Consider the following 15,229-nt stretch of genomic DNA (forward strand, 5'->3'; position numbering starts at 1 on the left):
GCAATGGTCACTTCTTTCCTACTCGCCCTGCGGCTGTCACAGCGAAACTCAGAAACTCTGGAGGCTGGGGAGGGCCCAGTTGCACACTAACTGGACACCTTGATCCTTTAGATCAAGACTGGAGTGCTCAACTTCTCTTCGAAGCAAATGGCACGCAAATGGAAATACGTTTCTTGCATTTGTGCTGCTTCAGCTGCAATGATTTCAAAAATAGGAAGTCACCCTGACCTCGCTGGCAATTTCACCCAACACAAAATCTATAACCTAGAAGCAGCAGGCCCCAGAAACCCAGCAATAAAGTATCATTTTAAACCATGAGAAAAATGGCTTTTGGATGTTTGCATAATATAAATCCAGTGATTTCAGTAATAAATGACAATCCCTTTCTTTTGAGAGAAACACAACAGTTCCTGCCCTCATGCTTCCCTTCCTGGCTAATTTTTCCAAGCCGGGTCATGGATTTAGCCTGCTGGCCAGTCATATATATTCTAGTTACCCATGGCACACTCATTCCCTCACAATTGGACTGTGCACGGAACATCAACAGGCAATCACATACGCCAGGACAACTTGATTCAAAGGCAAAGAGCTATTAAGATGTGAATTTATCTTATTTTGAAATGAACGCCCAGCGCGTACACACAGACGATCACAACATGCTACTAATCATTCACAGAGAGCATCTGTAAACTATAAACACATAGCTCTTAGGGGTTTGTTTGATCCATTTCAATCCCTTTTCAAAATTCACCTGGTTCAGTTTCCAGTGAAATTCGGCAGGTTTATAGTTCTTTTCCTCTGAGGGATCTTGACGTAAGAGGAAGACGAGGTGGCAGTTGTGTATATAGAGAGAATAATGGTGGCGGTTCATATCTGCAGAGAAAGTTTGGGATGGTAAATCGGCCAACTTGATACTCAAAGTAGAACAGGACACTTGGCCTGGCAAACTACTGATTTCCCAGGCAATTTTACAGGCACAGGGGCCACTCTCTCCTTCTGTACCTGTATCCCTCAGGGACCGAGCCCACTGTTGGGTAGGGATTATCTCTATTTGTTGCCGAATTGTACTTTCCAAGTGCTTGGTACAGTGTTCTGCACACAGTAAGCGCTCAATAAATACGATTGACTGAATGAATGAACCCCTGCCTCTGTAGGCTCTCCCAGTGCTTAGTCCAGTGCTTAGCACAAAGTACTTAACAAATACTTTTACTACTACTACTGGCAGGCAGGAGTGGATTCTGGCAAAGCATGGTGTATCTGTAAACTCGTTGTGAGCAGGCAACATGTCTGTTTTACTGTATGTATTGTACTCTCCTGAGCGCTTAGTACAGTGCTCTGCACACAGTAAGCACTCAATAAATATGACTGACTGACTGGTGGCGTAGAAGTAATCACATACATTTTATTTCCAAGAAGCAGCATGGCCTAAGGGACAGAGCATGGGCCTGGGAATCAGGAGGACCTGGGTTCTAATTCTGCCTCCACCACTTGTCTGCTGTGTGACCTTGGGCAAGTCACTTCACTTCTGGGCCTCAGTTACCGCTTCTTTTTTTTTTTCCATGGAATATGTTTAGTGCTTACTATATGCCAGGCACCGTTCTAAGTGCTGGGGTAGATACAAGGTAATCAGGTTGGTCACAGTCCTGTCCCACATGGGGCTCACAGTCTTAATCCCCATTTTACAGATGAGGTACCTGAGGCCCAGAGAAGTGAAATGGAGACTGTGTGCCCCATATAGGACAGGGATGGTGTCCAACCTGATAAGCCTGTATCTACCCCAGTGCTTGGCACATAGTAAAAAGCTTAACAAATATCATAAAAAAAAAAATGGTAGCACAGTGCCTCGGTGTCAGCCAAGGAGTAATTCAGGGATTTGTCATCAACGGGCGCTGAGATCCATTTCAATGCCAACTCAAGGCGTCCATACTCAATGGGGGATGCCAGGAACTCAGAGAGGGAGAGCATTGTTAACCTGGAATAAACACCTATAAGCCCACCTCCACTCACTAGGACACAGGCCAATCAGCTCAAGAATACTGGAAGTCAGCCCCGGTCTTGACAACACCAGAGGCAGAAACAAAACAGAAAACTAAAACCTAAAAGACATTCTCACAAGGCAAAAGTTCAACTTCGTTCTTACAGCTTAGGAAGTTAATTTGGGGAAACGAAATTCCGTCAAGCTTCTCAGAAACACATCTCCCCCCAAAAAACAGCAGCCTCAGTGCAATGAACCCAGAAGTATGCTCAAATAAGCAGTGTGGTGCTGTGGAAAGAGCAGGGGCCTAGGAATCAGAGGACCTAAGTTCTAATACTGGCTCCAACATTTGCCTGTTGAGTGACCTTGGGCAAGTTAGTTAATTTTTCTGTACCTTTGTTTCTTCATCTGTAAAATGGGGGTGAAATACCTGTTCTCCCTCCCTTTTAGACTGTGAGTCCTATTTGAAACAATCAATAGATCAGTCACCCTTAGAAAGCACTTACTGTGTACAGAACAGCATACTCAGTGCCTGGGAGAATACAACAGATTTTGCAGACATATTCCCTGACCACAAACAGGGCCTCTGCCCAACCTGATTATCTATAGCCACCCCATTGTTTAGTGTACGGGAAGTGAACGCATATCATTCAGAAAAACCAAAAAAACACAAGAGTCCTTTATATCAACATTGAGAATGTTAACACTACTTAGTAGGTCTGGTCACATGTGTTAAAGGGCATTTATTGAGCACCTACTGTGGGCACAGGACTCTAATGAGCACTTGGGAGAGCATACTACAAGAGTTAGTAGACCCGTTCCCTGACCACGAGGATCTTACAGTCTAGAGGGGGAGACGGTAAAATTAATTATGGATATGTTCATACATGTTGTGGGTGGGTGAATATTAAATACTTAAGGGGATAGAGATCCAAGTACACAGATGATGCAGAAGGGAGCGGGAATAGGGGAAATGAGGGCTTAGTTGGGAAGGCTTCATGGAGGAGATGAGATTAAATAAGGCTTTGAAGGTGGGAAGAGTGGTAGTCTGTCAGAGATGAAGGGAGTTCCAGGCATGGGAAAGAGTTCAGCAGTGAGATAGAGGAGACCGAGGTACAGTGAGTAGGTTAGCATTAGTGGGAAACATATAGGGTGGGGGTTATAACAGGAAATCAGTAAGGTAAAGTACGAGGGGCAAGCTGGCTGAGTTAGAGTCGGAGACCCTGGGTTCTATTCCCAGCTCCGACACTTGGGCAAGTCACTTTATTTCTCTGTACCTCAGTTACCTCATCTGTAAAATAGGGATTAAGACTGTGAACCCCACGTGGGACAGGGACTGTGTCCATCCTGACTGGCTTGTATCTACCCCAGGTCTTAGTACATTGCCTGGCACATAGCTTAACAAATACCATTAAAAAAGAGCTTTAAAACCTATGGTAAGGAGTTTCAAATCTGATGCAGAGGTGGATGGGAAGCCACTGGAGGTTCTTGAGGAGTAGGGAGACATGGACTGAATGATTATTTAGAAAAATGACCCAAGCAGCAGAGTGAAGTACAGACTGGAATGGGGAGAAACAGAAGGCAGGGAGGCCAGTGAGGAGGTTTATACAGTAGTCAGAGTGGGATATACGTGCTTGGACATTGGTGCTGTTGCAGTTTGGATGGAGAGCAAAGGGTGGATTGTGTGACTGTTGTTAAGGCACAACAGGATCTGGTGATTGAATGAGCGAGATGAGTTGAGTACGATGCCAAGGTTTTGGACTTGTAAGTCAGGAAGGATAGTGGAATTGTCTACAGTGAGAAGAAAGACAGGGGGAGGACAGAGGTTGGGAGGGTAGATGAGGAGTTCTGTTTTGGACATGTTAAATTTGAGATAGCAGGACATCTAAGTAGAGATGTCCTGAAGGCAGGAAGAAATGCAAGACTGCAGAAAGGGTGATAGGTGTCAGGGTTGGGGAGGTAGATTTCGGAATCACCCATGTAGAGATGACAGTTGAAGCCATGGGAGCAAATGAGTTCTCCAAGGGAGTGGGTGTAGTTGGAGAATAAAAGGGGAGTCGGAACTGAACCTTGAGAGACTCTTACATTTAAGGTGTGGGAGCAGCAGGAGCCTGTGAAAGAGAGAGATAAGGGGGGAACCAAGAGAAGGCAGTGTCGGTGAAGCCAAGGTTAGAAACACAAGGCCTAGTGGATAGAGCATGGGCCTGAGCAACAGAAGGACCCGGATTTCCTATCCCTGCTCTGCCACTTGTCTGCTGTGGGACCTTGGGTAAGTCACTTCACTTCTCTATGCCTCAGTTACCACATCTGTAAAACAGGGATTAAGACTGTGAGTCCCATGTGGGACAGGGACCATGTCCAACCAAACTTGCTTTTATCCATCCCAGCACTTAGGCATGGTGGCTGGCACATAGTAAGCGCCTAACAAATACCATAGTTATTATTATTATTAATGTTAATTGCCATCCTTGGCCTCATTCTGTACTCAGGCGAACAGTGGGACTGTGCCCCTTTAAAACAGAGCCCAAAATGCTGCCATTTCTATACCAAGACAATTACTTCTAAACACTGCTGGTTTTTAATTAGAGTTGATTCTATTCTGGGACAGAACAGTTCATGGACCTAAAAATATTTTCAGTAATCTTTGCTAAGGGATAGGCATTTTTGCTCCCTCTGATCAAAAGCAAGTATTTGGCTTCTGCTGAAATTGTTGATCTTGTTGAATAGAGATCCAGGTGCACAGGTGATGCAGAAGGGAAAGCGAGCAAGGGAAATTTTACATTATTTATTTATACTAATGTCCGTATCTCCCTCTAGACTGTAAGCTTGTCATGGGAAGGGAATTTGTCTACCAACTCTGTTATATTGTACTCGCCCAAGAGCTTAATACAGTGCTTTGCACACAGTAAATGTTCAATAAATACCACTGATGATACTGAAGTGAGGACTTAGTTGAGGAAAGGGTGTCAACAATAAAGTGTGGGATTTTGTTTGTATTTGGGGCTTGATGTTCTGTGAGGAACCCAACAGCCTATCATTCAAAATGCCCTGTCCTTCTTCACTCTACACCTTCAAGACCTGTTCATTTTCTCATCACGTTCACTCTGTTGCTTGCTGTTTGCCAAGCACTGTTCTAGACTGAGTCCCACAGGGGCCAGGGCCTGTGTCTGATCCGTTAGCTTAGCAAAGTACTTGGCACATAGTAAGCACTTAATACATAGCACAACAAAACAACTGGCTAACAAAGGCAAAAATGACGGCAGTCCATTAGGCCTCAAATACGAGAACTGAATTGTCAGATACCCATGGCCTCTTCATTCCTCAATCGTTCCTCAATTATCTAGGACCCAATGGCAGTTTAGCCACAAAAGGAAATTATTTTCTAAAGAAAGAAACCTAAGCTCCGTTTGACGTAATATTTTTAAATACAGCCAAGGTTCCTATTGCTAAACTTATGCCATATAGTACCAGGCCAGGAGGGGGTCATCTAGAATAAGTGCTCTCAAATAGTCCAATTTAACCAAGAGATTGGGCAGCCCCATCAATTGCTGGGCAAACACCAACTGTAAATGTGAAAACCAAGTTGGGTTTTCAGACTCTATTGTTCCCAACCTCTAGCAGCATGGGAAGCAGTTTTAAGTGGCACTCAGAAAGATCTGAGTATTTGCTATTTGGGGGCTTTAATTTCAGCAACCGCAAAAGAAACAATGGGCTTTTTGACTTGTTTCGATTTTGCTGCATTAGTGCCTCTTCTTAAAACATGGTCTTTTGGCCACATTTGGACTTGGCTTCTCTCTTTCAACCCAATGTTTGGCCATGATCTGCAGAAACTTGCCATGCCCGGGGCTCTACACTCTGTACACCATTCCACAGTAAATCCCCCCCTCCATTTCAAAAGAAGGAAACAAACTCTGACTCAAACTTCAGACTAAATACAGAAAAGCACACCGTTCCTATCTTAATGACTTTCAGTATCGTCAGCCTTAATGGAGTGAAGAACAGGCTTTGGGACAGCGAGAGAGAAGTGTTCTTCCACCTGTCTTGTCGGAATTGCAGAGGATAGTCTCCTTTTCCTTGGCCCCTGGCCCGTGCCTCATCCACACTGAAATCATGAAAGGCTCTTTCATATTGACTGTGACGACGCCATCTGGGACCTTCACAGCTTGAGTGCCATTAAACTCGAAGACTTGGTCACTGTCATGGCCATTATCGGTTGGGAGGCCAATGGTCCAATTCAAAGTGTTACTTGGGGGAGGAAGTAGTTCGGCAGTACCAGGCGATGCTCCTGGAGGATGGAAAAGAAAAAAAAGGACCAAAAATATTTACATGTGGAAACCTGGAATTCTGTCCCAGCACCTAATACGGTGTGCGGCCCACAGTAAGCATTTAAACACCACTATTATTACCACAAACACCATATTCAACTGAATCTGTTCTAACTCCCAGTGATCATCTAAACCTTGGCTTTCCAGTAGGACCTACCCCTGTCTATTCCAAACAAACATAATAACCAATCCCGTATAAATAGCCAGGGAAACCCAGGATAGCTCCAAAAGTGTGTAGCAAGCCACATCGTTAGTTCCCAACACTCCAAAGCAATGTGGCCTACTGGAAAGAGCCATAGGCCTGGGAATCAGAGGCCCTGACTTCTAATTCCAGCTCCACCACATACCTGCTCTGTGATCTCGGGTAAGTCACTTTACTTCTCTGTGCCCGAGTTCCCTTACCTGCAAACTGGGGGTTCAATACCTGTTCTCCCTCCTACTTAGACCGAGAGCCCCATGTGGGACCTGATGATCTTGTATCTTATCCCAGTGCTTACTACAGGGCTTGACACACAGTAAGCACTTAAATATCACAATCATTATTATAATATCAGCCCAAAGGCCATTTAAATTTATTTACACCCATTGATAAAAACACACACACACACACACACACATATATTCAATCTCTCTCTCCTATCTCATTTATTCTGATTCCACAAGTGGAAAGTAGTCATGTCTGACTCCCACATTGGTGTGAAAGCTCATGTGTATGAACAAGTCTCTAGCTTCAGCTGCACCTTCTCAAATGCTTAGTTTAGTGCACTGCACCCAATGGGTGCTAAGTAAAAACCATTCCTCCTCTTCTTCCTACGGATACTACTGTGTTCTAGGGGATAAGGTGATTGAGTACCTTAACTCCAAACTAAGGTAAGGCGTTTGTCTGATGCAGAAGTGGATGGGCAACCATTAGAGGTTCTTGAGGAGTGGGGAAACGTGGACTGAATTTTTTTTAGTAAAATGGTCCACTTTTCCACTCCACCCAAGCAAAATACCTAGCTCCATCCTCTTCAGGTTGGTTCCAAGCAACTTCTGGAAACCTACTCTATCATTTTTTAGCTCCTGAAACACTAATGCCCACTTGTGAATAAGGAGGCCTAGGTGTAGCCTCATTCCCCAGCAACAGAGGATAGATTGTGACTCATAAAACTGCAATCAAGATTATAATGATGGCTCTTTTTAAGTGCTTACTATGTGTCGAGGACTGTTCTAAGTGCTGGGGATGAAACAAAATAAGAGTCCACTCACCCACCACTCTTCTTGATGGAGAAAGCTTGTTGGAGCGACAAACTGAACTTGGGTTATGTGTGGTTTTGTATTTCCCTTCTAGGCACAATCAATCAATCAATCAATCGTATTTATTGAGCGCTTACTATGTGCAGAGCACTGTACTAAGCGCTTGGGAAGTACAAATTGGCATCACATAGAGACAGTCCCTACCCAACAGTAAGCTATTGTGAGGCAGCGTCCACCCTTATTAATTCTAAACAACTCTTCCATCGCCTCCCTATTTCCATCTGCCCCTACCTGCCAGGGACATTCCTGGGAACCTAAGTAGCAGAACACTTTCAACTTGACAGAGCATCACGTGGAAGTAACTAACCTGCCTCAGAACCCACCCAAGTATGCATCCTCCTGGCTATTTTGTGAGGGCAACTATTTCATAAATTCTCCTTTAGAGCGTTCACCATTAAAACAGACTGAAACCCAGGAAGGTGCATAAAAGTGGGGGGGAAAAAGTGGGGTGTGGTCTAGGCATTTGAGTAGGCAGGGACTTCTTTTCAGGTTGTGAGATTTTCAGATTTGTGTTTCCAAGAACGAGAGACACTCCCAACAACACGGTAAGCCCACCATCCAACCAAACCGTTCTTCACCCATCTTCAGTTTTACCGCAGAGCCTGTGCAGGGACTTCTCCGAGTAAGTGTCTCGGTCGCAGCCTTTTCCGATGTGGCTGGTCTCCAGTTCCACCGTGGCTTGGATCGACGTGACTGGCTCATCACAGGTCTCTAAATGGATACTGGGGAAGAGCGCCAGAGAGCCCGTGCCAGGTTCATATTCAATTCTCTTGCTCCACCCTGGGTTTGTCCGCAAATTGAGGGGCGGAAAGGAAAATCATCTATTAGAGATCTTGGAGGCACCGGGGCTGAGAATCGGGGGGCTGGCTGAGAAGGGAGAAAGTCGCACTAACCTTCCCAGCCCGGTCTGCAGGTGGGCTTAATGCTAATCTTCACCAACACGTCTTCTGTGGCTCTCTTTTTCCCGCAATCAAATGCCGTGACTGTCAGCTTGTACTGATGCCCTTTCCCATAGTTCAGCTTCTCTGTGTTTTTGATATACCCTGCAAGGGATGAAAGAAAATAAATCAAAACAAAAACCCACTCTGCTTTTCACTTCGGGTAACCTGAGCTAAAATCCAGAAGTTAACTTGTATTTGTAAACACTGAATACTAAGAAAGGCATCACCTCATATTTATCAGCGATAAGTGACCCTCGCTTTGAGTTCCCCGGCCTACACAATGGCCACAACAAGCCCAGCTCTTGAACGGCTCCTACAAGCCGACAGATGAGTGCATAAAAGCAGCTGCACTTTTATCATTGTTGTTTCTTCTTAAAGCATTTTCACGGCTTACAGACCCAGAGATTTAATAGTCTACAGATGAGAGGAGAGAACCTCATTCGGTGCGGTGGAGGCACTTGCTAGTTTTAAATAAAGCACCAATTTTCACCCAGGATTTCCTGCCAAGGACACATTTTGTCAGAAGTGATGATTCTACTGTGACAACTCCCCATCCCACCACCCCAGCCAAAGTGTGCCTAAAGAATGCAGATTTCCTGGGAGCTTTTGTAAGCATTTGTCATGCCATAAGTACCATCAAGAAACTTGCTAAATGCCAACTTTATTCTTTACAGAGAAATACAGCGTCCACAGAGGGTGGAGCCATGACATATTAGACCTCAAAGAGCACTGTAAATTGGAAAGGTCAGTCAATGGAGCACCTTTACCTTGTTGAACTTCAGAAGACAAAGGTCAGAGAGGCCTAGCCTCTCAGTCTTCAAGAGAGTGCTGCAGATGCCAGTAATTCAGCACCAAGGGCAAATAATAATAATAATAGTGGTATTTGTTAAGCACTTAATATGTGCCAGGCACTGTTCTATGTGCTGGGGTAGAGACAGTCCCTGTCCCACATATGGCTCACAGTCTTAATCCCCATTTTACAGATCAGTGAACTGAGGCACAGAGAAGTTAAGTGACTTGCCCAAGTTCAAAACAGAAAAAAGTAGCACTCCCATCCTTCTGGACCCCAGGCCTGTGTTCTTTCCACTAGGCCACATTGCTTCTCTACATGAGGCTGATGGCGGGGACCCTGGGAAATCAATCAATCAATCATATTTACTGAGTGCTTGCTGTGTGCAGAGCACTGTACTAATCGCTTGGGAGAGTACAATATAACAGAGTTGGTAGACACATTCCCTCTCCATATCTAGCTTACAGGAAACCATGATGAGAAGAGGGAAAGGGCAGAATTGGGGCTGTAGAAAGGAAGGGAAATGGGTGCAAATATATATCGCAAACCTGGAAAGCTTAATTAAGCTACAAATCTCTAACAGCTTCGCAGAGATCCAGGAAACAAACTTCAATCAAAAATTCAGCTAATTCAATGCAAGCCACCTCTCCCAGTCCCCAAAGAGGGATGGCTTACCTGGAGACCCTGCCTAATCTGTTCTTACCGTCTTTGTCAATGGTGAAGGGCACATCTGGAGTCACGATTTCATAGCTGCAGATCTGACTGAACTGAGGGGAACAGTCAGCATCCACCGCTTCCACTTTCAGAATATTGTCATATTTCTTCCCCTCAATGACTGTGGCTTTGTAGGACTTCTCCTTAAAAACGGGGGCATACTCATTCACGTCGTTCACCTGAATATGAACTGCGGCTCTGAAAAGAGAGAAAGGGAAAAGCATTCCGCAACTACTTTAAAAAAAACATTTCTAATTTGTATTAAGGAGAGTTCATCTCTTGTTTTGGAGATTCCCACTGAGCAAAATTCATAGACTTGGAACACCTGGGTTGCCATCTCAGTACTGCCACTGTCCTGCTTTGGAACCCTGGGGAGGTCACAACCTCTCTGTGCTTCAGATTCCCAACTTGTAAGACAGGCATAAGATTCCTTCTCCCTGCTTCTTAGATGTGAAATAATCAAATCCAATAAGTCTTCTCCAATTAAGAACTATTTTCCTCAGCTTGCTCTCCCTTCTGAATCATCTGTGAATTTAGATCTGTGACTTTGGGCATTTCATATCCGCCCCACCCAACCCCACAGGACTTACGTACATATCTCTAAATTATATATTATGAATTAATTTATATATATTAATTTCTGTCTCCCCCCTCGACTGTAAGCTCGTAATTGGCAGGGAACGAGTCTGCTAATTCTGTTGAATTGTGCTCTCCCAAGCACTTAGTGTAGTGCTTTGCATATGGTAAGCACTCAGTAAATACCACTGACTGACTGATCAAATGAGACACGGTCCCTGTCTTCTAAAGGGCACACAATCTCAGAAAGTAGAAAGATCTTATTCCCAATTCACAGATAAGGAAATAGAGGCACGAGGAGGCTAAGTGACTTTCCCCAAGGTCATACAATAGCCCAATGACAAGGCATAAACTAGAACTCACGACTCCCACTCTCTGCTCTTTCCACCAAGCCACAATGCCTTCCTAGGTTTCATGAAAGAGAGACAACTAAAATCACGATAAAGCCACCTCAACTGAAATTAGGGTACGACTTCTGCAGTCTTTCTTCCAAATGAGAGCCTCAGAGCCATCATACAGGCATTTTGTGGTAAAAAAAATCAACAACCCCCCCAAAAACCTCTTTTCTTTGAAGTGTGATCATGTGGGAGGAAGAGCAGAACACCCAGAGTGGGAAAACTTTAAGGCAGAGGGGGATGTTGGCTAGTCTCCCCAACCCACTAGTTTCCTCATTTATGCTAGAAAGAGAAGTTCTTGTGCGTGGGCAAGAAAGAGCCAGCAAAGGGCAGAGTAAGAGTGGATGGGAAGAGCTGGAATATAATGTCTTTTGCTGGAGAGACAAGGAGTATGGCTGAGCAGGGTAGGATTCGCAGCTTCTCCAAGGTGACTGGATAAAGGCAGAGGGTGGTGGAGCCCGGCTTCCAGGGCCACACGGACTACCCTCACGGCTCTCCAGGGAAGGGTTTCTGTCCTTGCCAAGATGCTAACTAACATCATGATTGTCCTCCGCCACTGCCAGCCCCCTGGACAGTCCCCTCATGGCTGTCCTCCCCCTCTTGCCAGGCCCCTGGACAGTGAGCCCCGTCTTGTAATAATAATAATAATGGTATTTCTTAAGCACTTACTATGTGCAAAGCCCTGTTCTAAGCCTGGGGTGGGTATGAGCAAATCATGTGTATATATCTATAATTTTATTTATCTATTTTAATAGTATTGATGCCTGTCCACTTGTTTTATTTTGTTGTCTGTCTCCCTCTTCTAGGCTGTGAGCCCGTTGTTGGGTAGGGATTGTCTCTATCTGTTGCCGAATTGTAATAATAATAATAATAATGATGGCATTTATTAAGCACTTACTATGTGCAAAGTACTGTTCCAAGCGCTTAGTACAGTGCTCTGCACACAGTAAGCACTAAATAAATACGCCTGAATGAATGAATGAATGTTGGACACAATCCCTGTCCCACGTAGGGCTCACAGTCTCGATTCCCATTTTAAAGATGAGGAAACTGAGGCCCAGAGAAGTGAAGTGACTTGCCCAAGGTCAAACAGCAGATAAGTGGTGGAGCTGGGATTAGAACCCATGACCTTCCGACTCCCAGGCCTGTGCTCTAGCCACTAAGCTATGCTGCTTCTCTGCTTGCATAACTGTGGCTCCCACACTGTCCTTCAAGGAGTCTTTTTAAGCAGATGTTACCATGAAGATATTCCCTTCTCCTCCACGAAAACAACAGCTTGCTTTGCTTCTGTCCTTTCAAGCTAAGAGTGGCAATAAGGGGGTGGGAGGATCCTACGCTGGCATTGGTGAGGTTGGTTTGCTTTGCGAGCTCCTTGGCAACCATGGACTGCGATCATATGCCGCCTCTATGTGGCACGGTGACAAGAAGCTCAGACGTGAGGGAGAACAAGACGAGACTCGGAGTTAAAGGAAAATCCTGGCAGGAGGCTCCAGGGCTTCTGACCGTTCAGAACAGTTCTGAGTACGGACAGGGCTCCCGGGCTGGCAAAATAAGGAATGGGTCGTCAGAAGAATATTCGACCTGAGAGACCAGGGAGGAGGAAGGTGGGCAAGGAATGAGGAAGGAATGAGAAGGCTCATTTGAGCCCAACTGGGGCTCAAAACACTAAAGACAATCTCTCTGCAATAACTGCTATGTGCTCGTTCAGGAGTTAAAGGCTGCAGAATAGTCCTTCAATACGGTCCCCATCTAACCACATACAAGGACAGATGTGAGATAATGAATGAAACTCTTTCTGGCCCCTTGCACTCACTTGTGAGATTTTTTCACACCGTTTCCATCTGGTCCCTTTCCACAGTCGTACGCCTGGATGCTGAACGAGTAGTCCTTCTGCAGTTCACAGTCCAGCTTCTCTTTGGAGCGAATGATCCCCTCCCCAGTGGACTTATCCACTACCACCGCATCAAAGGGGACATCCTGGCCATGGATCTTAAATCCACAGATCTCACCTGGAGGGCAAAGAACCAACGGTTAGAAGGCCAACCGGCCCGTCTGCACCACCGCTTCCCCCACAACTTAAATGTTACTCAACAGTCTGACAGCCAGGGTTTTGTGAGGGTCTGTGGACAAAGCAAGAGCGCTGTGCTTTAAGATGGGGCAAGTTCCGGAAGCTTGGGTAAAAAGCATTCTTTTGGCTTTCCAAGCAACTCGTTTACTTTGCATCCATTCATGCAGGAATACGAAAGAGAGAGGAAGAGAGAAATGTAGACAGGCATTTCACAGGAGTACTTCAGAGAGCTCTAGTGTCAAAATGGATCTTAACAGCAAACAGCAAGGCCACTGGCAATAACTATGCCAAGCTACTGGGAATAGCTGGGTAGTTGGTTTGATTTGGACCAGAGTGGAAGGTTAAGATGCACAGTTACAAGTGGAGAGGTGAAGAAGCTTCATGTCTAGGTTCAGCACTGTAATTACGGAAATGCTGTCCAAGAATCAAAATGACCAAGTCTTCCTGTGCAATGTACCTGGCTAAAGTTAGGGGATCAAAATAAACTACCGAATGAGAAAGGTAGAAATACCAACTTCTCAGGCATCCATTTCAACAGCTATCTACTAATATAGGACAGAGTCTCATAACCAAACAATCCTTTTATGGGGGAAGAGGTTTGCTAGCTTTTCCTTTTTTTTCAGACTTCTTCCTATTGGACCTGAAAAAGAAACCTGCCTCGGTGCAGAATTACATATGAATTGATTGACAAGCTGGATTATTTGCTAAAGCTAGTGCTTCCATTCAATATAAAAGGCAGAAAAAGTACACATATTTTGATGATCATGGGAATCTTCACAAAATATACTTTATATATCAAAAGAAAAACTAAACAGTGTTCCAAAATTCCAACTTCTAGTAAAGAGCACTAAAAAAGGCACTTTTTTCCCCAATACTTATCTCATTGCAGCATTCAAATAGTCTATGGAATGATCCACAGAGTTCAAATGGATGTCTGATTTCCAGATATTTCTAACCAAGGGTTTGGTTACATCACAATTTCCATCAAGAAGTTTTAAAATAGAAAAAAAAACTGGGAGAATAAAATGGGGGTAAGAGAGCATGACAAGATCTTCTGTTTAAGTGCTGATTCCCCCATTTCATAACCAAAGTTAGTGGGTTAATATTCATAAAAGGGGTAGAAAGAACCCTTTATCACCTTCTTTGGTGACTGTCACCTCAAAACTCTCTAAAGGGAGAAAAGATAAACCCAAGTCAGTAACAGAAAAGACTGAAGAGGGAGCAAATAAGGAAAAAGTCAATGCACACAATACACATAAAAGCTTTGGCAAATAATTTAGCACAAAGTTCGGTAGTTAGCTGCTGTAACTGCAAGGCTTCATCCTCAGTAGCATCAATGATATTTCAATCTTCAACTTACCACAAGCAACTGTGAAATTCTGAAAATAGTAAGGACTTTCTGATCAAATGATGCTTCATAACATACAAAAGCATCATCAAGGACAAAACTGAACTTTTTTTTTATGGTAACAACAGTAAGAATACTCTTCATATTTGTGGGTTTGAATGGTTCCTTCTGTCAAGCTGAGCTCTCACATTGCACTTAGAGTTTCCTAAGACTTGACTGCAATCATATTTATTGAGCGCATACTGTGTGCAGAACACCGTACTAAGCACTTCGGAGAGTGCAATGCGACAGAGTTCACAGATGGGATCCCTGCCCACCATGAGCTTACAAGCTACAGGGGGAAATAAAGGGTTAATTAAGGGTTAAATTCATTTTTATAAACACTCCACCACACAGAAAACTGGCCGCATAACATATGCTGGATTTTTTCTTTAAACAGTGCACCTTCATGACAAAGAATCACTTTCTAAAATTATAACCTAAGGTTATCCTTGAATTCTCTCTAACCAATCCCATCCAGTTACCACGATTATGATGCTTGATTATGAAACCGTTCACTGAAAAAAAATCACGGGTCAAAGTAGAAACCCGTAATGCACAAATTTTTATCATCTGATCGGTTATGGAGGCTGCCCTCAAATGAAACATTAGTCTGCACAGTCTTTCTTGAATGGCCAAGTTACTTATAAAGAAATCAACCACCAATTCTTAATCTGTACAAGGTCCAGTGCAATTGCTCTGGTATTGAAGAGTAACCTCAGGAAAATTGGAAACCTAATGTGGCTGCTGTCAACCATTCAG

The 15,229-nt window shown here is 44.2% G+C and overlaps 1 protein-coding gene across 4 annotated transcripts in view; it reads right to left on the minus strand.

The window, feature by feature from the left end:
* CLSTN1 (calsyntenin 1) overlaps positions 1 to 15,229 on the minus strand; it is an 83,977-nt gene that overhangs the window by 13,767 nt on the left and 54,981 nt on the right. For 2 of the 4 annotated variants that reach the window (XM_038746247.1, XM_038746245.1), the window contains exons 3-9: positions 14,219 to 14,248; positions 12,826 to 13,021; positions 10,031 to 10,239; positions 8,490 to 8,639; positions 8,191 to 8,376; positions 6,012 to 6,260; positions 752 to 873 (exon numbers count right to left, since the gene is read on the minus strand). In XM_038746247.1, coding sequence (XP_038602175.1) covers positions 752 to 873; positions 6,012 to 6,260; positions 8,191 to 8,376; positions 8,490 to 8,639; positions 10,031 to 10,239; positions 12,826 to 13,021; positions 14,219 to 14,248 — 1,142 coding nt within the window. The remainder of the gene's footprint in view (positions 1 to 751; positions 874 to 6,011; positions 6,261 to 8,190; positions 8,377 to 8,489; positions 8,640 to 10,030; positions 10,240 to 12,825; positions 13,022 to 14,218; positions 14,249 to 15,229) is intronic. The other 2 variants (XM_038746248.1, XM_038746246.1) reach the window with 1 other exon arrangement.

The sequence above is a fragment of the Tachyglossus aculeatus genome, chromosome 5 (assembly GCF_015852505.1).
Source record: "Tachyglossus aculeatus isolate mTacAcu1 chromosome 5, mTacAcu1.pri, whole genome shotgun sequence".
Taxonomy (NCBI): Eukaryota; Metazoa; Chordata; class Mammalia; order Monotremata; family Tachyglossidae; genus Tachyglossus; species Tachyglossus aculeatus.